General features: G+C 42.7%; 1 protein-coding gene across 1 annotated transcript in view; it reads left to right on the forward strand.

Moving 5' to 3' along the window:
- Positions 1-691: 691 nt before the first annotated feature.
- The window catches only part of LOC104396093 (transmembrane protein 178B-like), a gene marked incomplete at its 3' end in the record, with an annotated part of 66,361 nt that continues 44,942 nt past the window's right edge, over positions 692-22,110 (forward strand). Inside the window, exon 1 of the mRNA XM_010005876.1 lies at positions 692-1,073. Coding sequence (XP_010004178.1) covers positions 692-1,073 — 382 coding nt within the window. The remainder of the gene's footprint in view (positions 1,074-22,110) is intronic.

The following is a 22,110-nucleotide window of genomic DNA, read 5'->3' on the forward strand; positions in this document are numbered from 1 at the left end:
GACTTCAATCGGCAGCAGCGGCAGCAGCAACAACAACAGATCGCTCCCCGCTCTTGCTCCCTCCCCTTCGACCCCGCTTTAAACCCAAGTCCAGACGATGATGCTCCTGCCGAGCCACTGACAAAGAAAAGGCAAGTCACCCGTTCCTGAGATCGGGATAACTGGCTGCTTGCAAGCAGGAGGGCTCTGGGTGTTGAACTTTTCCGTCCTGTGATGATGCTGTGGTGAGGCTGCTGATTTGAAAGCCATCTCTTCTGGATTTCCCAGCCCGCCAGATTGGAAGAGATTAATGGACTGATGAAGCAGCCGTAGCTTTCAGGTCCCTTCAGGAGGGGATATACCCCTGCAGCCGCTGTTGCTTGGGTGCCCGCGGTGAGGGGAGCAGGACATCTTCGTGTAGGTTGGTTGCTGGCTCACTCCTGTTGGAGGTGGAAGGCTGTGTTTCTCCTCTCTAGGTCTCCTCCACGGAGGAAAAGAGACAGATGAGACTCCAGGACTGTCTCCAGGGCAGAACTTTGTAGTGCTCTCAGCATCCCTCCGCAGCGTGGATGTGAGCCACGGGAGTTGGGGATGTTTGAGGCAGACTCTGCCAAGTGACGCCTCGCAGCTGCTCTGGAGGTTTCGCGTGGCCTCACGCTCAAGGGCTTTGCCTGTTGTGAAGATGTCCATGGTGTTTCTGTGAGGCTGAGGTATGGCTGCTGGAAGGTTACTGCTGTATGCTGGTCTCTCTTTAGCTCTGTTTGCCCTGGGCATGCTGGCTGTGGCAATCTGCTCAGACCATTGGTATGAAACTGATGCCAGGAAGCACAGAGAGAGGTGCAAGAGCATCACCACTAAAAGAAATGATCCTGGCTTCATTTATAACTCCAACAACAACCTGCCTCTCAGGGCCAGCAGGTCTAGGTTGGACCGCTGGGAAGGGAAACTCCTCTTGGCAAGAAACAGGAGGCAGATCTTTGCTATGAGTGCAGTCGACGAGTGCAACAGACAGTACAACTCGACCAACATGGGGCTCTGGAGGAAATGCCACCGACAAGGATTCGACCAAGAGCTGGAGGAGCTGATTGCCAAAGGTAAGAACTGTGTTTTTACCAAATGAATGTGCCAGGCCCTCCTGAGCTGAGCAGGGGTTGAGCAGAGCTGTTTGAGCTCACAGATTAGAGCTGGCATCTCTAGCCAAGTACCTCTCCTTGCAGTGGGTGAACTGGCCTGGCTGGGCATTGCTTGCTGAAGCGTTGCCGGGGCAGTTTCCCAGTGGGTCTCTACTCCTGAGGCATGGGATTTGGGAACAAGCAGGCAGTAGGGGGAAAAGCAGACACACCCCAGAAGGTCTCTCTCATGTCTCTGTCTCTCAAAGCTTAATTTAGTCTGCCCATCACCATGGTATCAGATTATTTTCCACATACAAAGGAAAAGTATTAAAAAAGCAGAAATTAGAAATTTTTTTTTAATTTATTTTTTTTTACCCTGGTGACTCATGCAAAGCACACACTACTTTATTGGAGGTTACAGATGTTTGTATTTCATCATTCCCTTACAGAATGCCCCATGAATCCTGAATTACACCATTTACAGTGCTCACATGTAGGCTTTTTCGATCCCCAAATGCAGAGTAAACAAAGAGAAATGCTGAAGAGCAGGAGGAATCCAGCTTGTTGTTTACACTGAGCCATGTTTTGGAATATTTTCAATATCTACAAAACATTACATTAATTTATTAGGGGTATTAGAAAGGAATAATTTTGTCTTGGGGTAGGGATGCATCTGTTTGCCTGTAGCATTTTTGTGTTATTTTTTTTCTTGTATTTTTGTCCTCCTACTTCTTTTTCCCCCCAAGGTACTAGTTCAAGGTGATGGTCAGTTTGCCTTAATTGTTTCTTTGATCTGAAGTGTAGGAAGGGGAGTTATGCTTAAAACCTGGGCAGCATTCTGTGTAGGAAAGATATGTTTTTGCAGGGTGAAGAGGGTTTCAGTAAAGGATGACAGCATCTTTGCTGCCAATGGCACGGTTGCTCCATACAATAAAATAACATTTCCCTCCCATAGTTCTTCTGTTGCATTCAGATCATTCCCCAGTGGTTTATTTCCATTGCAGTGAAATAATTGCTTCTCACACCGTGCAATCTTTAAAAAATACTTGTTTTCTAAGTGTGTTCTTTGTCCCAAACTCCCTTGATAGCCTGTTTTAATTCCCTCTTCAGACATTGCAAGGAGAATTTTGGCTTAAAGCTAATTATTCACAAGGGATATGCTCTCAAATATGTTTGCCAATGTATACACTTTGCTCCATATGTTTTGAAAGTGAGCAGCAGAGGTGAGTAGCACAGTATAGATTTGCACTGAGACAGTACAAACAGGTGGTGCAGGAGGGAACCTGGATCACTCGTTGAGATCCTGTCTCTGTTGCTAGTGATCCTAACTGTCTAGTTGATGTGTGATGCCTACATGAAATGATTTGGTGGCTTCAGTTCCATTTGCAATGGACAAGTGAACATACCCAAAGCCTGTCAGAATCCTGGCATCCTGCTGCTGGTTTCAGTGCTGAGGGAGGAATTCCTCCCCTCTGCTTTGGTGAGGGTGCAGAGGTGCTGGGCTGGCTGTGGAGGGTTGGATCGCTCTGCCACGTGTGCTCACTATGCTTGGGGCATAAACAAAGAAATTCAGCCTTGACAGTGGGCGAACATGTCACCAGAGCTCACCTTTGGCAAACGGAGTTCCAGTTATTAGAGAGATTTTTCATCTTGAAATAAGTGAGAGTCATACTTCTTTCACTGCCTGCCTTGTCCTGGATGCAAGAATGTCTGTTTCTTCTGCCAGAAACTGCTGAAATTGCCTGGCACTGGATTGTGGGTAAGGGCAGCTCTGCCATGTGTTAGCCATGGAGAAAATGTGGCAACTGAAGCTGAGGTGGTTAAAGGCAGGAGGAGATAGTAACCAAAAGATCTGTCTGTAATTTGTCTGTGTCTGTCTGCGTGTGTGAGTGTGTGCATGAGTGTGTGTGTGTGTGTGTGGTGAACTACCTACCTATACAGCATTCAGCTGGTGGTGAGGGATTCCTGGGGTCAGGCACAGCCTGCATTCCTGCATACATATTCCTGGACATACGTGTCTGCAGATGGCCAGAGAGCCACTTCACAGAGCCCCCGCACCAAGGTCAGTAGTGCAAACTGTGCACATGCAGGAGGTATGTGCAAATGTGTGACTCATTGGCTTCTTTAAAGGTTTTTGGTACACTTTTAACCAACTTCATTTTACGTTGAGAGAAATGTTATAGGAGGGAGACTTGGAATAACAAATGCCAACATTATAGTTTGTTTGGTGGTATTTTTGGAATGAGCAGCTGCTTATGTTATAACTCTCAGCCACGATGAAGAGTTACACATGTTAAGACTAATGCTGTAGAGGAGTTTTCATTTGACACCTTGAGAATAAAACACAGAAAAGTAACTATCATGGTAATTTGATAAAATAAAGTGTTTGACCTGCTCAGAAATAAAACTAGAGACATTCTAGGATTGTTTGTCCACTTTATGTTTTGTTAGATGAAAGAGAACTAATGAATTTTACTCTCCCCTTACCAAAAAGTAATGTAAAATGCTCGTATGCTAAAAATCCTTGTATGCTGGAATCCCTGAATTAGAAGGAGCCAGCTTTACATGGGGAATTAACTCATGTCCCACCAGACTGTTTCTTTATGATCCTCAGCAATATGATGGAAGTGGAATAAGCACATTTGCTGTCACTGTCTGATGTTGAGAACAGCTATGAATTCAAAATTAAGCAGATGTTCTAGGTTCATCCTGACAGCACCACCTTGCTTTTCCAGTTTTTCTTTCATGGCAGATGTTCATTTGGAGTTAGAGGTTGCAGGGATGGATGCTTGAGCAAAGCATGTCCTGTGCAGATGTGAAAAGCTGCAGATGCTCTCTACCTGTAGTAATCAAATATCCTTATTGGAGTACATATTCCTGCACAGATTAAATCTCTCTATATATAAAATTTGAGCTCCAGGGCAAATACCATAGAAAAGAGGATGTTATTGGTACATAGGCCTTTTACTCTCCTTTCTCTGCTAGCTGTTAATTTAATCTAGCACACGTCTTCTGGAGCTGGCTAAACTAATGCAGGTTCTGGCCCTGAATATTGTGTGTAATGCTATATGTAATTGAATGTAAATGCTATTAAGGATTAGTACTTTGATTTGGGGTTTTTTGTTTGTGTGGGGTTTTTTGGTGTTTTTTTGGGGGTTTGTTTGTTTGTTTGTTTTTCCCCTCAACTGTACAGGATCTAAGCAATCCATTTATTCTGAGACAGATCCTACATTTTTCCTAGGCGAAATTTCCAGTATTGAGAATGGTAGGTTTGCCTATCAAAAGATAACAAAAACCAGTCATTAAGAGCCTAACTAGCCTTCCTAATACCCTACAGTTATTCTGCTTATGAACTCTGATGAAATTAATATAAGCTGTAGGCAATGGCTTGTGGCAGGATCAGGCCCTATGGTACTTGGCAGTATTCTAATGCCAGTGGCTTTGAAAAACTGTCCTGTTTCTGAAGAGGCTGGGTCACTTCTGTGATTCTATTCTATATTTATTAGTGTTACTTTCTGGGAAACAAATAAAAACCCCTTTGTTGGATTTTGTTAGAAAAACTGGAGATCTGTTACTTCAGATTTCTCATGGATAGATATAAGAGACAGTAATACATACATAAAATAGTTGGGTGTATTTATATTTCTCCTATGCCTTTTTTTATATTCCCACAGAAGCCAGATGCATATTTCAAAATAATGCAATTTGATAAATAGGCAAAGAATTAAAACAGGTTGTCACAAGTAAGTGTACTCAGGGAGAGGCAGGCAGACATAAGAGACCAAAGGCCTGAAGAATATTCTTAAACTGCATCCAAATGAGGCAAATAATTTGTTCTCTCTGTCATCATGAATAAAAAAAAAATAAAAATTAAACCAGAAACAGCAGAAATAACAATCACTAAAGAAATTATTGGAGTTGAACATGCAAACCCAGGGCCCAGCCTTGCTAATGTTTACTCACCTGAATAATCTCTTTCTGTGAATGTGCTGTGAATGTCCCTACTTGGAAGGAAACAATCTGGGTTTCATTTGTAAAGAGTACTTTAAAAGTGTGAGCTGGAAAAGCTCAGTAGAAATTTCTACAGCTGGATCCATTCCTGGTGGAATTTCATAGTGTTTGGCGAAGGGAAAAAGGGCGAAGGGAAAAGGGGCAAAGGGAAAAAGGCGAAGGGAAAAAGGGTGAAGGGAAAAAGGGTGAAGGGAAAAAGGGTGAAGGGAAAAAGGGTGAAGGGAAAAAGGGTGAAGGGAAAAAGGGTGAAGGGAAAAAGGGTGAAGGGAAAAAGGGTGAAGGGAAAAAGGGTGAAGGGAAAAAGGGTGAAGGGAAAAAGGGTGAAGGGAAAAAGGGTGAAGGGAAAAAGGGTGAAGGGAAAAAGGGTGAAGGGAAAAAGGGTGAAGGGAAAAAGGGTGAAGGGAAAAAGGGTGAAGGGAAAAAGGGTGAAGGGAAAAAGGGTGAAGGGAAAAAGGGTGAAGGGAAAAAGGGTGAAGGGAAAAAGGGTGAAGGGAAAAAGGGTGAAGGGAAAAAGGGTGAAGGGAAAAAGGGTGAAGGGAAAAAGGGTGAAGGGAAAAAGGGTGAAGGGAAAAAGGGTGAAGGGAAAAAGGGTGAAGGGAAAAAGGGTGAAGGGAAAAAGGGTGAAGGGAAAAAGGGTGAAGGGAAAAAGGGTGAAGGGAAAAAGGGTGAAGGGAAAAAGGGTGAAGGGAAAAAGGGTGAAGGGAAAAAGGGTGAAGGGAAAAAGGGTGAAGGGAAAAAGGGTGAAGGGAAAAAGGGTGAAGGGAAAAAGGGTGAAGGGAAAAAGGGTGAAGGGAAAAAGGGTGAAGGGAAAAAGGGTGAAGGGAAAAAGGGTGAAGGGAAAAAGGGTGAAGGGAAAAAGGGTGAAGGGAAAAAGGGTGAAGGGAAAAAGGGTGAAGGGAAAAAGGGTGAAGGGAAAAAGGGTGAAGGGAAAAAGGGTGAAGGGAAAAAGGGTGAAGGGAAAAAGGGTGAAGGGAAAAAGGGTGAAGGGAAAAAGGGTGAAGGGAAAAAGGGTGAAGGGAAAAAGGGTGAAGGGAAAAAGGGTGAAGGGAAAAAGGGTGAAGGGAAAAAGGGTGAAGGGAAAAAGGGTGAAGGGAAAAAGGGTGAAGGGAAAAAGGGTGAAGGGAAAAAGGGTGAAGGGAAAAAGGGTGAAGGGAAAAAGGGTGAAGGGAAAAAGGGTGAAGGGAAAAAGGGTGAAGGGAAAAAGGGTGAAGGGAAAAAGGGTGAAGGGAAAAAGGGTGAAGGGAAAAAGGGTGAAGGGAAAAAGGGTGAAGGGAAAAAGGGTGAAGGGAAAAAGGGTGAAGGGAAAAAGGGTGAAGGGAAAAAGGGTGAAGGGAAAAAGGGTGAAGGGAAAAAGGGTGAAGGGAAAAAGGGTGAAGGGAAAAAGGGTGAAGGGAAAAAGGGTGAAGGGAAAAAGGGTGAAGGGAAAAAGGGTGAAGGGAAAAAGGGTGAAGGGAAAAAGGGTGAAGGGAAAAAGGGTGAAGGGAAAAAGGGTGAAGGGAAAAAGGGTGAAGGGAAAAAGGGTGAAGGGAAAAAGGGTGAAGGGAAAAAGGGTGAAGGGAAAAAGGGTGAAGGGAAAAAGGGTGAAGGGAAAAAGGGTGAAGGGAAAAAGGGTGAAGGGAAAAAGGGTGAAGGGAAAAAGGGTGAAGGGAAAAAGGGTGAAGGGAAAAAGGGTGAAGGGAAAAAGGGTGAAGGGAAAAAGGGTGAAGGGAAAAAGGGTGAAGGGAAAAAGGGTGAAGGGAAAAAGGGTGAAGGGAAAAAGGGTGAAGGGAAAAAGGGTGAAGGGAAAAAGGGTGAAGGGAAAAAGGGTGAAGGGAAAAAGGGTGAAGGGAAAAAGGGTGAAGGGAAAAAGGGTGAAGGGAAAAAGGGTGAAGGGAAAAAGGGTGAAGGGAAAAAGGGTGAAGGGAAAAAGGGTGAAGGGAAAAAGGGTGAAGGGAAAAAGGGTGAAGGGAAAAAGGGTGAAGGGAAAAAGGGTGAAGGGAAAAAGGGTGAAGGGAAAAAGGGTGAAGGGAAAAAGGGTGAAGGGAAAAAGGGTGAAGGGAAAAAGGGTGAAGGGAAAAAGGGTGAAGGGAAAAAGGGTGAAGGGAAAAAGGGTGAAGGGAAAAAGGGTGAAGGGAAAAAGGGTGAAGGGAAAAAGGGTGAAGGGAAAAAGGGTGAAGGGAAAAAGGGTGAAGGGAAAAAGGGTGAAGGGAAAAAGGGTGAAGGGAAAAAGGGTGAAGGGAAAAAGGGTGAAGGGAAAAAGGGTGAAGGGAAAAAGGGTGAAGGGAAAAAGGGTGAAGGGAAAAAGGGTGAAGGGAAAAAGGGTGAAGGGAAAAAGGGTGAAGGGAAAAAGGGTGAAGGGAAAAAGGGTGAAGGGAAAAAGGGTGAAGGGAAAAAGGGTGAAGGGAAAAAGGGTGAAGGGAAAAAGGGTGAAGGGAAAAAGGGTGAAGGGAAAAAGGGTGAAGGGAAAAAGGGTGAAGGGAAAAAGGGTGAAGGGAAAAAGGGTGAAGGGAAAAAGGGTGAAGGGAAAAAGGGTGAAGGGAAAAAGGGTGAAGGGAAAAAGGGTGAAGGGAAAAAGGGTGAAGGGAAAAAGGGTGAAGGGAAAAAGGGTGAAGGGAAAAAGGGTGAAGGGAAAAAGGGTGAAGGGAAAAAGGGTGAAGGGAAAAAGGGTGAAGGGAAAAAGGGTGAAGGGAAAAAGGGTGAAGGGAAAAAGGGTGAAGGGAAAAAGGGTGAAGGGAAAAAGGGTGAAGGGAAAAAGGGTGAAGGGAAAAAGGGTGAAGGGAAAAAGGGTGAAGGGAAAAAGGGTGAAGGGAAAAAGGGTGAAGGGAAAAAGGGTGAAGGGAAAAAGGGTGAAGGGAAAAAGGGTGAAGGGAAAAAGGGTGAAGGGAAAAAGGGTGAAGGGAAAAAGGGTGAAGGGAAAAAGGGTGAAGGGAAAAAGGGTGAAGGGAAAAAGGGTGAAGGGAAAAAGGGTGAAGGGAAAAAGGGTGAAGGGAAAAAGGGTGAAGGGAAAAAGGGTGAAGGGAAAAAGGGTGAAGGGAAAAAGGGTGAAGGGAAAAAGGGTGAAGGGAAAAAGGGTGAAGGGAAAAAGGGTGAAGGGAAAAAGGGTGAAGGGAAAAAGGGTGAAGGGAAAAAGGGTGAAGGGAAAAAGGGTGAAGGGAAAAAGGGTGAAGGGAAAAAGGGTGAAGGGAAAAAGGGTGAAGGGAAAAAGGGTGAAGGGAAAAAGGGTGAAGGGAAAAAGGGTGAAGGGAAAAAGGGTGAAGGGAAAAAGGGTGAAGGGAAAAAGGGTGAAGGGAAAAAGGGTGAAGGGAAAAAGGGTGAAGGGAAAAAGGGTGAAGGGAAAAAGGGTGAAGGGAAAAAGGGTGAAGGGAAAAAGGGTGAAGGGAAAAAGGGTGAAGGGAAAAAGGGTGAAGGGAAAAAGGGTGAAGGGAAAAAGGGTGAAGGGAAAAAGGGTGAAGGGAAAAAGGGTGAAGGGAAAAAGGGTGAAGGGAAAAAGGGTGAAGGGAAAAAGGGTGAAGGGAAAAAGGGTGAAGGGAAAAAGGGTGAAGGGAAAAAGGGTGAAGGGAAAAAGGGTGAAGGGAAAAAGGGTGAAGGGAAAAAGGGTGAAGGGAAAAAGGGTGAAGGGAAAAAGGGTGAAGGGAAAAAGGGTGAAGGGAAAAAGGGTGAAGGGAAAAAGGGTGAAGGGAAAAAGGGTGAAGGGAAAAAGGGTGAAGGGAAAAAGGGTGAAGGGAAAAAGGGTGAAGGGAAAAAGGGTGAAGGGAAAAAGGGTGAAGGGAAAAAGGGTGAAGGGAAAAAGGGTGAAGGGAAAAAGGGTGAAGGGAAAAAGGGTGAAGGGAAAAAGGGTGAAGGGAAAAAGGGTGAAGGGAAAAAGGGTGAAGGGAAAAAGGGTGAAGGGAAAAAGGGTGAAGGGAAAAAGGGTGAAGGGAAAAAGGGTGAAGGGAAAAAGGGTGAAGGGAAAAAGGGTGAAGGGAAAAAGGGTGAAGGGAAAAAGGGTGAAGGGAAAAAGGGTGAAGGGAAAAAGGGTGAAGGGAAAAAGGGTGAAGGGAAAAAGGGTGAAGGGAAAAAGGGTGAAGGGAAAAAGGGTGAAGGGAAAAAGGGTGAAGGGAAAAAGGGCGAAGGGAAAAAGGGCGAAGGGAAAAAAGATAAAGGGAAAAAAGGCAAAGGGCGAAGGGAAAAATGGCGAAGGGAGTTTGAAATCCCAGCTGTTCACCAAATGCACTCTTATAAAGGACTTAATTTAAGTTTTGATTCTGATCCTTGTGAAGTCAATAGTAATGCTTTATTCAATGTGGTGATGCAGCAAGTTCCGGCCTTTAGTGTTTCCTTTGAGGTTAAAATTGTCGCTGGATAGAAAGGCCAGCACAAGATCTGTGCTCCCTTCTGTCACAGCAGAGTTCTGCTGGAGGGATGCAGTGAAATTTAAGCAGTAGACAGGTCCTGAGTTAAATGTTAGGCTAACCAGGTATTTAGCCTTCCCCTTTTCCAATGTTGTAATTAGTCTATTGATGTAGATTGGAAGTCAAATAACTGCATGTTCCTAAGAAACAGCAAAGGCATCCTCTTGTTCAGAGATTTTCTAAAATAATTTAATGGTTGAAATCACTGGTGCTTCATGCATGTGAGTTCCAGGAGGAGTTGGCCCATCATATTTTAAATAAGAAATTTTAATATTTTAATTGCATCAAACTTAAATAGCAATTAATTAAAATGTATCTTTACCACAAGTAATGAAAACCTGACACATTCTTCTGACACATCTGAGATAATTAGTTTGATAATATATATCTGCTAAAAATACTAAGAAGATATACGTAATTTAATAGTGCTGCAACTGTCTTTAATTATGCTGTTTTAAAGGGCAAATTTCAATCAAACTTTTGGCTTTCCAGCAAAAAAGCCAGTGAAGACAAATGGAAATTTTGGCTGAGTAAAAATGACAGGATCACGCCCTTCTCAAGAGAAACTGTTATTTGCAGAGCTGCCTGCAGGACTGCATGCTTAATTCCTGTTCATTTAATTGAGCATCCAAATCCTTTTGAGAAACCTCAGCATTCTTATTTTTTCTGCCTATTGCTTAAAAACTTTTTAAAAAGTGTGCAGGAAAAATTTAATGTGAGTTCAGATGTGTTCTATTTACTGTAAAAATAAAAACACAAAAGATTATTTCACTTAAATAGAGATGAAACAATCTGAATGATTTTTTTCATATCCAGCAATAAAAATCCATATTACAATTGCTTTTTTTTTTCTTTTTTCATTTAAAAAGTCTTTTTGTGCCTCAGAATAACTTTAGGAGTGGAATGTTTTCCTTAACTATTGCAGAGCCAGTACATGAGGAAGAAGAATTTATGTTTTGTGGGTTCTGCAAAAATAATGACCATCATTTATAATGTAAGTTGCTTAATGGCTCATTGCTAACAAAGTATTGCTGAAACCCTGGAGTGCTTATTCACTTCTTTAAGAGCAAAAAACCCCTTGAGATGGAGTTTCTTAGTTTTTAAGGTATAAATAAATGACGAATATGAATTCTGCAGTCCAAGTGCCCTTAACAGACCATTCAGAATAGAATCCACTTAAGAAAAAGAATATAAACTAACATATTTTCTCTGCAGGAGAGAAATCAGACTATAAAATGGAAATTTCCCCATTTTCTTACTCATAAAGCCTAATTCTTCCACAAATAAATATTCAGAACTGCCCAGCTGAGTCTGCTGAAATCATAATCCTTTGTAGATAATTACCAGAAGAGATGGAAGAAAGGTAGAACTGCAGTTAGTGCAGGGCTTACAGAGCTGGAATTCAGTCCAAGCTCTGCTTTAGTCTTTCTTCATGACCTGAGGGAAGTGACTTAATCTCTCATACCTCAGCTCAGTTGCAGTGTAATAGGGATTTCATTCATTATTATTAATACCAGTTACAAGTTCTACCGTAGGATTTATGAGCCTTAATCATAGGTCAGAAATCATGGATCAGAGAGATGTCCCCATCCTTTTGACATGTTGCTGCACTTTAAATATTGGAGAGCAATGCAGCCTTATGAGACAGGACAAGAAGACAAGAAAGTAATCATGTTCAACGTGACCAGTAGTGGTTTGAAAACACCAGCAGGCAAACCACGTTTCTGTAAGCACCACAAAATGAGGGATTCCTAGATGAGCGGTAAAGCAGGATAATGAATAAGAGATGCAGATGTTTTTGAGACGGTTTTCCAAGATTGAGGGATGGTGCCGAAAGAATCATGGGTTATGCCTGCTTGAAAAATTAATAAGTAGGTGATGGGGACTGACCTCTTTGGTTGGCTGTAGGAAGAAGTTGACATTTCCTTAATGAAGACAAGTAGATTACACTAATGAGATAGATGTTGGGACAGCAGCCTACAGCTGTGAAGAGAAATGATGTGGTCAGAGTGATGTGTTAGGAAAATTGTACTTCTAGCAGCATCCTGAATGGATACATGGAGGGCAAGATCACATTTATAAAGGTCAGAAAAAGAAATATTGTAGTAATAAAGGCATGAGATAATTAGAGCCTGGATGAAGAAAGAATATGCAAACCTCAGACATCTCCTGGACCTACTGATGTACTGATGTAGTGAGAGACATGCGATGGTTGCTCCTGTTGTTGACCAGAACAGCAAGGGACAGAAATAGTGTTGGCTGTGATGTGATCAATAGAGGAATTACTGAAGAGAGCATATGGTAAAGAAGGAGGAAGAACATTAGAACTCTGATTTAGTTATGATAAGCTCAATTTGATTTCTGTGTGACTACTGAGGGAGTATCAGAGACTGTAGGTACGGACCTAGGCAGACAAGTTTGTGTGAGAGGAGCGAATCTTCACATTGCTGCATGTAGGTGGCAGTGGGATCTGTGTTTGTGATGGAAATTACCAAGAAGTAGAATACAGAAAGACAAAAGCCCCATGAATTTCTGGCAGGGCTGGGAGAAGAAAAGTGTCTTTGGAGGACATGTAAAAGGAGCAGATTCAAAGGTTGTGCAAGAGAAGTGAGTAATGTCATGGTAGCTGAAGGCAGACTCTATTTCAGGTTAAAACAGCACAGGAGACTCCTGAAGGTAGCTGACATGCTACAGCAGAGGAGAATAGAGTGGTGAGACTGTACTGAAATTTGCCTAGTATCTTGAGTAAAGAATTTTGTAGCTGCAGTTACAAGGAAGAGGAAGCTGCACTGAATTGGTGGGGGGAACTCTAGGCAGCGTTTGTACCTGGCATATTCAGAGGGGTTGGCGATGAAAGGGAGGAGAGAAAAAGACACAGTATTTAGAAGGGAAAATAAATGTTTTAAGATGAATTAATGTTTTAAGATGAGAATATTTTAAGAGTAAAGAGATTGAATAATACTTGCATTATGAAAGTAATGAGATAGAGGGGTGTGAGAGGTCGAGGAGAAGAGAGAACGAGAGGACAAGAACAGCCATAAGGGAGGTTGGAATATAGGATAAGACTGGCTCAAATGAAATAAATGAAGTAAGAGAGATTCACAGGAGGTTTTTCATCTGTTGGAGAGAAAAATGAAGAAGGATTGTAGGGGAGGAAGAGGAAACAGAAGGAAAAGGTACTAGAAGAGGAAGATCATAGTTTTTTTTTCAGTTTCCTCATGAAAGAACTGCCTGAAATCCTGTTTAACAGCTGAAGTGGGGGCTGGAGGAAGTAGGAGGGTCTGAAGAATGTGCCAGCTGTGGAAAAGAGGTAACTACGACTGTAGGTCTGAGATTTAACTGAGCTAAGCTGGAGCAGTGAGTCTAGGAAATAAGCTGAACTGAATAGTGGAACAATGTGTTTATAGCGGAGAAAGTGACCAGGCAGAGAGGCTTCCTTTAGAGATGCTCTGCTCTGTGAGACACAGCAGATAGCAACAGGTATGGGTCAGTTGGGGGTTGGGGTGGCAAGGCAGGAGCAGGTGGGGGACTGGAGAGGAAAAGCTTTATGAATGAAAGAGCACAGCATGAATAACATCAGCTTGTGGAGAAAGGAAAGTGATGAAGATAGTGATAAAGGACTGAGAGCAGGCAAGAAGTCCTTAATACTGATGATCTGAGGTGACAGAAAGGCCAAGCAAGCTTAGCGTGAAGGTGGTGACTGATGGTTGTTGCAGAAAGTCTAGGGGATTGTCCAAGCAGTGGAGCAGGAGAATGTGAGAAGGGCACAGGGTGCAGTATGAAGCCCTATCTTTTTGGTGACTGGCAGGGTCAAACAGGATTGTAGACTGAGTGGAGAAGACACTAAAACGTAAAGCTTAAGGGGCAGAGAGGTAACTACCATAGACTTTCTTCTATAATTAGCGCTGTCTTCATGCTGGGAATTCATCCTGTGTAGCCTTACAGAGGTGTCAACACGGCTCTCCACAGCAGAAGTCAACTAGTTGTCCAACACTTGGAACAACCATGCTCTGATTTTGGATTAAACCTCCAGTGCAGATAAACAGATACTAACTACAAATTCAGGATATTTTTCAAAGTGGAGGGAGTGGGTGGGGTGGAGGAAGGTATTTCCAGAGCTGAGAGTCTTTTATGGAAAAGGTCTTTTCAGGCTGTTGCATCCCCATCCCAGTGTTCCTGAACTTGTAGCGCTGCACTCTCTCAAATAAATGTCAGGCCAGCCAGGAACTCCTGGGCCAGAGTAATCGCTTGGACCCCATGGCAATCTGGCAGATGTTCTGCTGGGCTCACAGTGAGATTTCTCCTTAATGAATGGCTGCTATTTTTGGTGCCCACTTCTGTTTTTGACTCCAGTGAAGGTGTAACCTTGGAACAGGCTGCAGTAGCCTGATGTGCTTTGGGGGTGCCAGAGAAGCCAGAGGTTTATGAATCACAGATATGATTTATAAAAGTGGCACTCACACACTCTTAAAGTAGGATCTTCCCAGAATCCCAAACTGTTTTTCCCAGCAGCTCTATCTCAGCTGTCCCTGGAGGGACTCTGCAATCGAAGTTGAGAAGAAAACTGTATATCCCAAAGTGAGTGATTATCAGCATCTTTTGTCAGGTGACGGGACTGCTCTTAGACTCTGAAAACCCTTCATACCCCTGTGCCACCTCAGTTCAGTGTAAGTGTCTGACCTACCTGTTCAAAAGTGCCCTGTGATTCTTTTGTTTCTTACCCTAAGCATGCGAGCTGAAACACCATAAAGTAAACAAAGTTCCAGGATGCCCCATGTATATGGCAAAGCAGGTTCCATTATGATATCCCCCAGACTGAGTGAAAGTTACTGAGAATCTCTTGTCCAATCCCTTATTTAATTCTGAGTCTTTTTGTTGGTTTTGTGTCTTAACAGCAGACATTTTTTTTTTTAAAAAGCTTCCTAAATTTATTTCTAGACTTTATAACAGGATGAAACAGTTGTGCTAATTTTATTTGGTAACAAGGGCTATTTGAAAAGATCTTCCTGCTTAAATATGAATGTACGATGCTTGTCTCTGTGTCTCCATCAATCAATACATATCTTTGAATATGCAAAGGTGTCTTTATAATGTAGACAATTTTGCTTTTTGTCCACTGGTCATTTAATGACATAAATATCATAACAAAGCAAGCAAACAAACAAAAAAGAAACAAAACCATTTTCCAATCTGATGTTAAAGGTGTAAATTAAGATCACTACCCTGACTTTGAAGGGGTGATGTTAATTTATGGTAGCTGATGATCCAATTGCATGGCTTTGTCTTAGGTACTTGGGTGTTCCCATTGAGACAGTATCTGAGTACTGTACTTCCTGGTCTTTAACCAGAAAGGACTTCTGAAGAGTGGAATTATCCCTGTTTTATACAGTGGACTGTTGCCCAACAATGCAAAAATCCTGCAGGACAAAAGCTCACGTTGGAAGATTTTTCATTGTTAGTCCCTAACTGCATGAGCCGCTGTTTTGTGTTAAATTTTGTCCCTCTTTATTCACCAACCCTCAGGATTACTCAGTTCTGCTCATATGTTATTCCATAATGGTTAAAGAGGTAGGGCAGAATGTTATACCAATCAGAGAGACAAAGGAGCCAGCTAACAGGAACAGGGGGAATGGAAAAAGCTCAAATAGCTTAATGGGCTCAAATTGGGAAGTTGGATAATTTCCATCTCAGACTTCTGAAAGATGTGGTATGTGACATTGCAAGTCCAGTAAAAAGGATTTTCAATAAACCTGTCTAATTAGGATGGTACATTAGGAATGAAAAGTAGCAAATCTATATTTAAAGAAAGGAGAAAAAGTTGTCTGGGCCACAGTAGACCTTTTAGTTTGATCATAATAATACCAAGCAGAGTTTAAAGTAAGTTCTAAAGGAAAGGTTAATTAAATGCACAGGGGGAATGAAATAAACATACAATGTATGTTTTCCTATTTGAAGTGTGCCAAATTGCCTTGATATATTTTGCTAGAAAGATAACTGGGTTTTGAGACAAGGAAATATCTTAGACCTAAGTTATTGGGATTTTGGTAAAGGCTTTTATATTCTGCCTTAAGGAAATGGTTTGTTATAATGTTAAGGTAATTAGTACACAATTTACAGTGTGTTTAAGGAACTGGCCAAAGGAAAGCAACAAGCTCTGAGAGAAGAAAGATGAAGGTCAAAGTAGAGTTCCTGACACAGGGGACAACTTCATTCAATAATGTAATAAATGATATTGTAGCAGGGTCTGTAAGGGGAGGTGAGAGTTCTCATTGAGCTGGACACAGAGGAGTGAATTTAAGACATTTGCTGCTGCCACAAGAATGAGGCATTGCCAAAAGAAAAAAGGCCTGGAATATTAAATACAAAGAACCAAACCTGGGATATTATATACAAAAGTGATGTCAAGGACTTGGCAATAGAAAAGATGTAAAATTTCTTTCCAGTGTGAACTTTTGGTCCTGGAGGACATGTTTACATTGTTGGGCAAATAAATACCCTCTGTGTTGTACACTGGAATTCTGGTGCCATAGGCATTCAAGCTATGGGAAGGTGGGACTCAGACATCTTCCTCCATACCCAGGTACTACCACGGGTTTCCTTCTGAAGTGGGAAAGGTGCATGCTTGAATTTCACCCAACATGCAGTCAGGATGTGACTGCAGAACACACCTCAGTGAGGACAAGGACAAAGGGCTTCATGAGTATGTCTTCAAATGCAGACAAAGAATGGCAGAAACAAAACTAGGAGAAAGTCAGATGTGATTGAAGAACAGAGCTGGCCAGATCTTTATACTAGGGAAATGTTAAAGTCTTGGGAAGGTGTTAATCAAGCCTTCTCTGTTATAATCTTCACTATTCTTGTCAACCACCTCTGAGAAAGATGAACTCAAACTGAAGCAGGTCCATAGTGGGAGTGCTAGTTTGAGGAGAGAAATGGAAAATCTATTTTACAAATACAGTTATTTATCCAGAGGAAATGGAGGTAAGCATAGGAGAGGAGGAAGATGTGTTTAAGCTAAGGACAGCATTAGCAGGGAAAACCGTGTGTGTGAGGGCCATGAATATATGTAGGCTGGAACCTGTGCTGAACTGGGGCTCCAGAAGGAGTGATGAGAGCACAGAACTTCTAACAGATTTTAAGGATGAAGATGGATATATTTAGGAAGAGGGATTCTATGATATGCTTGCCTGCTATGAAAGAAAAATGAGCATGGTCCTTTCTAGTGCTGTGTCCTTGTGAAACATGCCATAGGACTGGGAAGGATTAATTTACTATTACTATTAATTCCTCTTTTTCTTCCCCCAAGGAAAAGCATATTCAGCTCTGTATCAAGCAAGACCTGATGGAAGGAGTGTTTGTCACCAGGCTGACACCAGCCACGGGTGTCTGGTGAGAGGGAAGAGACCTAAGACAAATCCAGCTGCACCATCCCAGCGCTTTGTCTCTTTCATCTAGGTCTGAGCTGCATTTTGTTTCCTTCCTGTGACACCCCACACATCCAGGAAGGACTGGGGATGAGGACTGTGTGCACTTGCTGCACAGTTTACATAGCTTTCCTGTAGATAATGCAGTTAATAGAGTCTTGGTTTCCTGACTCCCTTGTCTGCTTTTGTTTAATATTGCCTTAGCATAACGACAGCAAAGGCCTGGTAAATTCTCAACTATTTGTATTCATAAGCCAGGAGAATGTAGAGCCTTCAACTTCTTCATTAAAATAGTTTGTATAAAATAAAAGAGAATTTCCGTGCTATATTTAAACATTCGAGATGGCTGGCAGCAATGGAATTAAACTCTTATTTGCACATATTTAAATTACCATGAGATGTGTATTTCAGTTCACAAAATGTTCAGCCATTTGGCTGATGATGCTGGTTGAATTTCCTTATAGCAGGAGGATTTTGCCACAGGACCCACAAACTTATGAGGGCTAAAGGCACCCACTCTTGGGCTTGGTTCCTTTGTATGTGCAACAGCAGACCACAGTTCTCTTAAGACTTTGGAGAATCACAGAATCACTTAGGTTAGAAAAGACATTCAAGATCATTGAATCCAACCATTAACCCTACTCCACCAAGTCTAGCATTAAGCCATATCCTCAAGTGCCACATCTAGACAGCTTTTAAACACATCCAGGGATGGTGACTCATTTTAAAGAAAAGGTCTTACAGGGAACAGAAAGGCTCTACAGCAGTAAAGGTAGGAAAGTCTCATTTGGGATAGCCTTTTAGGCTGTAATTCAGCTCCCAGGTAAGGTGGAAGTAGGGCTTCATCAATCAGTATGGAGCAAGACAAGCTGGGATGCTTTAATCTGTCTGGACGTTCAGGGAACCTTGCCTGAGACTTCAAGTAGCAGAGCTGCAATACTGGAAGAAACTGTTACCTGCCTCTGCACCTGAGTGTCTGGAGAAGAAGGGCTATATCTGTGGTGGATCAGAGAAGTAATTTCTGTTTTCTGCTTTTCATGAGGAATGACCACAGCCTAATGAAGAGTAGCCCCTATTCTGCTCCAGGTGAATGGGAAAGGGTGGTGGCAGAGACTGAGGGAAGGAGACTAGAGGTCTTTGATGTTGTTTCCTAGTGGCAAAATGGGAGAGGGAGTCACAGACTCCCAGAGGTGGCATCAGTTTTGCAGGGACAGAAGCATGATAACACTATCTCATCTGACCACTTCATTAGGTTCTCTGCTTCCCAGTGATTAAATGGCTGCAGATGGGCTTGTGCAGGATCTTGGCCTCTGGACTTGGAAACTTCTGTTCAGGGAAAACACAAGGACTTGTTTCAAACCTGGAAAAGAGGTTTTTGAACATGAGTTTTCATGGGAAAAGTGTGGCAACTTGTTTAAGTGCCTTCAGGGGAAGGAAGGAGAGACTACTTGAATGGTGGGAGGTAGGGGAGGTGTATGTTAGCATCAGGTCTGGCCACACTCCAATGGCAATGGCACTATATGGATGGCTTTTGTCTTCCCCCAAAGCTTTCCCTCTTACACCTGTAGTTAAGGACTCTGTCCTTTCCTTACCTCCATCCCCTGCACTCTGTGCCACATCCAAACTGGTGGCACATCTTTCCCCCTCTTGTTCATCAGTTACTGTTAGCATCCTGCCTATGACACAGCAACTAATTGCATTGTCAATGCCTTCAAATGAAGAAGAAGCAGCAGGAACAGATGAACACTTAAACACCAAAATCTTTTTCAGTTCTTGCCTCTAAGTATAAAGTATAAAGAGAGAGGGAGGGGAAAGAAACAGGATTTCTCTTACCAGAAAATTGCCTGCAGTGTTGAGGCATGGGCAAGTCTTCAGGCCCAAGCTCTGCTTCACTTTCTGCCAGGCTTGCTTCAAACCAGGGGGTCATGGCATCCATTTGGTAACATTGCCATACTTCAGCCAGGGTGTAGTTTTTGGCTGGTGGCACCAGGAGGCCTGGAAGAACATGTCTTTATTTTTTTTTTTAAAGATTCTCCTCCCTTTGGATGTAGTTTATGGCCTTTGGGGAATTCTTGGACCTGCATTTTGAGGTGATCTGCACTTGATGGCTGTGGTGAGATGTTACAATTGTATCTGTCACAGAGAAAATGAAGTTGTTTGAATGTTCATCTTGGACATGTGAGTTAGGCACTTAAATGCCTTCTCTGGGAGCCAAGACTTTTCAGGCTCCTTATGATGTTTCAGTGCTTGTGTTCAGTGTCCACGTTTTGAAATGAGGATGAACAGTCCAGCTCTTAGAAGGCACAAACTGACCCATTTCTATCCATCCTGGTGGCAGTTTACAACAGGGTAGAATTTCGTTCCAACATTTAAGGATCAGATACGAGTGATTCTCTATTAATTTCAGCATTTTCTTTCCAGGGTTTTGATCTGTGCTAAAATGCCAGTTTGACCCACATGCCTTCTCCAGAGCAAGAGCATATCCTTTATGTATGGCATTGGAAAAGGCCACAGAAACTTTCTGGTAGATTTGGTGGATCCTAGTTGGTGGACATTTGGGAGTCCTTGAGCTTTTCTCGTGCATCTTGGACCCCATAAATGTGACAGTGTATTAACCAAGGCCATCAGGGTCTGCAGACTGTGCTGCCTACACGGTTCAGTGTCACAGCTATAGCATTTATCACAGAATCTACCCCTTAAGGCAGGTCAGTGCTCCTGAGTTTGAGCTTTCATTTTAAAAAGTTTTGCTATCCATCACTGCTATGACAATGACCTTCAAAGTTGGTACCACAGTTTAGGCATCTAGTGCACAAATATTTCAACCAGAAGGTAGAGAACACATGAAAAACTGGATGGCAATAGAGGCAATAGGTCAAGAGACCTCTCAATAGTCATTAACAGTTTCCTTTACCATTAGGCTGTTCCTTTTCAAAGCCTAATATCAATTAATTTTCCTGTGTTTCTAAGGGCCTGGGAGTGGAGAAGTGACTCCTCTGACATTTCAGTATATTGCTGTAAAGAATATTGAGAAAGTTTTCACATGAAACATGTAAGAGCCAGAGTGTACCCATCACAGTGCCAACCTGGTTTCTAAGGATTTAAGAAGGCATATTATCTGCTATGCTGTTTGTTTGATATTCTTCTATTGATATATATTGTCTTTGTAGCTATTTAATCTGCTAATTGACGTATGGCTGGATACACTGGTCTTTCAGCTGTGCTCAAGTTTTATGTTAGACACAATTCTTTGTTTAATCCTTATTGTAACAGTCCTATGTAAAGGTTTAGGAAAGAAAGACAGCAGCATGTTTGTAGCTCTTGTGGCTTTAGAGATAACTTTATTGAAATGAAGCAAGGGAAAGCAGAGATGCAGTGAGTACCTGGGCGCTCAGACAGCCTGAAAAAAATTACTTGGCACTGGGATCATTGGAGTCTGCCACTCATCCCAGTGGAGCATCATGTTTCAAGCCAGAAGGTGACAATTGTACTTCAGTGATGAAGGAGAGGTCAGCATGGAAATAAAACCATTGGGACTGAGAGCTTGGAGCTGTGGAGAAAAGAAAATGGAGACAAAATTAGAGGAGACTTACACAGAGTGAAGGGGAAGAGAGGAGGAGAATGAAAGCACCAGTGAGTAGAGGCAGCAGTGGCTAGAAGAAGAGCAAGTCTTTTGTTGAGTATGAAGGCCAGGACTTGTCCTTGAACAAATGTTGAAATGATAGCAGGTACACAAAGGCCCTGTTTCCCCTTTGACTATTAGCAAGCTGTTGTACTGACAGCATGTTTGTGGAAGGTACAGGGAGACCCTGAAATCCAATCCTGCCTGTGAACTGGGCTTGGTGTGAGATTTTTTCGGTCAGGGGTGCATTTGGGTCCTCACTGTAGAATGGGCAGGAAAAGAGCAAATCTGTGATCAACCTTGTGAATCTAGAAAGGGTAGTTTCACCTCCTTGGGAGAAAGTCTTCCAGCAGAGCACTTTTGATCAAGTTTGCCTCCAGAAACTGAAGCAGTAGTCAGAATCCTTTGGAAAGCCCTGCATATAAATATCTTGTTTAGTTAGTCTAATAAAGGTATTACTAACAGTGCTGCTTGGAGGATTTATTGGGGGATTTCACTAAGACAGTGTTAGCAGTGGAATTATAGTCATTCCCTGGTAAGACCTTGTCAATGTGAGAGAAAATAACGTTGATCCAATCAGAGATATTTTACAGGATCAATGTAATATTCCTTTGCATAATCACAACCAAAGGATTATGGGCCTGTGCTGGGAGTGACGAAGGATCACTTGACAGATCACAGCCTCATTTGTTCTCATTGCTTTAACTGGTGAAGTACAGGCAGTTTAAAAAGTGTGCATATGTACCCCTGTATCTTAAATAAATCAGGGCTCCTTCAGGCTACAGGCAGTATTTTCAGTCTATTGCTTTTAAACAATATTTTGGACTACATACATTTTTCACGGCTGAGCCATACTGAAGCAGCTTGGTATGACCTTGAGACAATTCCCTCTGCAGTCCAGGAAGCCAAAGTACATGAAACAGGAGAGGAGGCCCCGGGGTGGGCAAGGAGGAGGAGAAGACAAATCAATACACAGCACGAGTCTTATAGCCCAAACACCATAAGGGACCCTGAATAAGTTTGCGTAATGGAGCTTTTGGATAACACAGCAACTCCTCCAAGGGAAAATGAGTGTTGCAGATGACAGTAAATTCAGGAGGCTCAAGAGTGTACTGTGATACGGTGGGAATAATTTATAATACAACAAGACCTCCTTATTGGTTATGCTACTGTCTTTGCATTTTTCAGGGTCTCAGTACTGTTCTGTTGCTTTAATGACAGCTTTGTCACGCATCGTGGAGGCCTTAAATCCCTCTACTGGCTGCACTTACCTAGATACCCCCCCTGGCTTTAGCAAGGCTTCTTCTGCTGTGGAAGAGGAGCAGTATGTTTGATGACTTCACTGCATTTGACTGACTGGTTCCTTTGGATTTGTGTTTACATCTCAGTGAACGATGGAAAGGGAGAAGGTGGCTGAGGCACGGAGCGATGGCTCAGCTCACAGATAAAATCTAGGGCCATTCAAAGTCCAATCTTGTGGTTTCAGATGACTTCTGCTGCCGGGCTGCAAAAGTTATTTGGGGAGGAAAAAACAGCTATTACAAGTGACATTTAAAACTAGATGGGACACTGCTCTCGTGGAAATACAGCAGGAA

The sequence above is a fragment of the Chaetura pelagica genome, unplaced genomic scaffold, assembly GCF_000747805.2.
Source record: "Chaetura pelagica isolate M959 unplaced genomic scaffold, ChaPel_1.0 scaffold79, whole genome shotgun sequence".
NCBI classification, from domain to species: Eukaryota; Metazoa; Chordata; class Aves; order Apodiformes; family Apodidae; genus Chaetura; species Chaetura pelagica.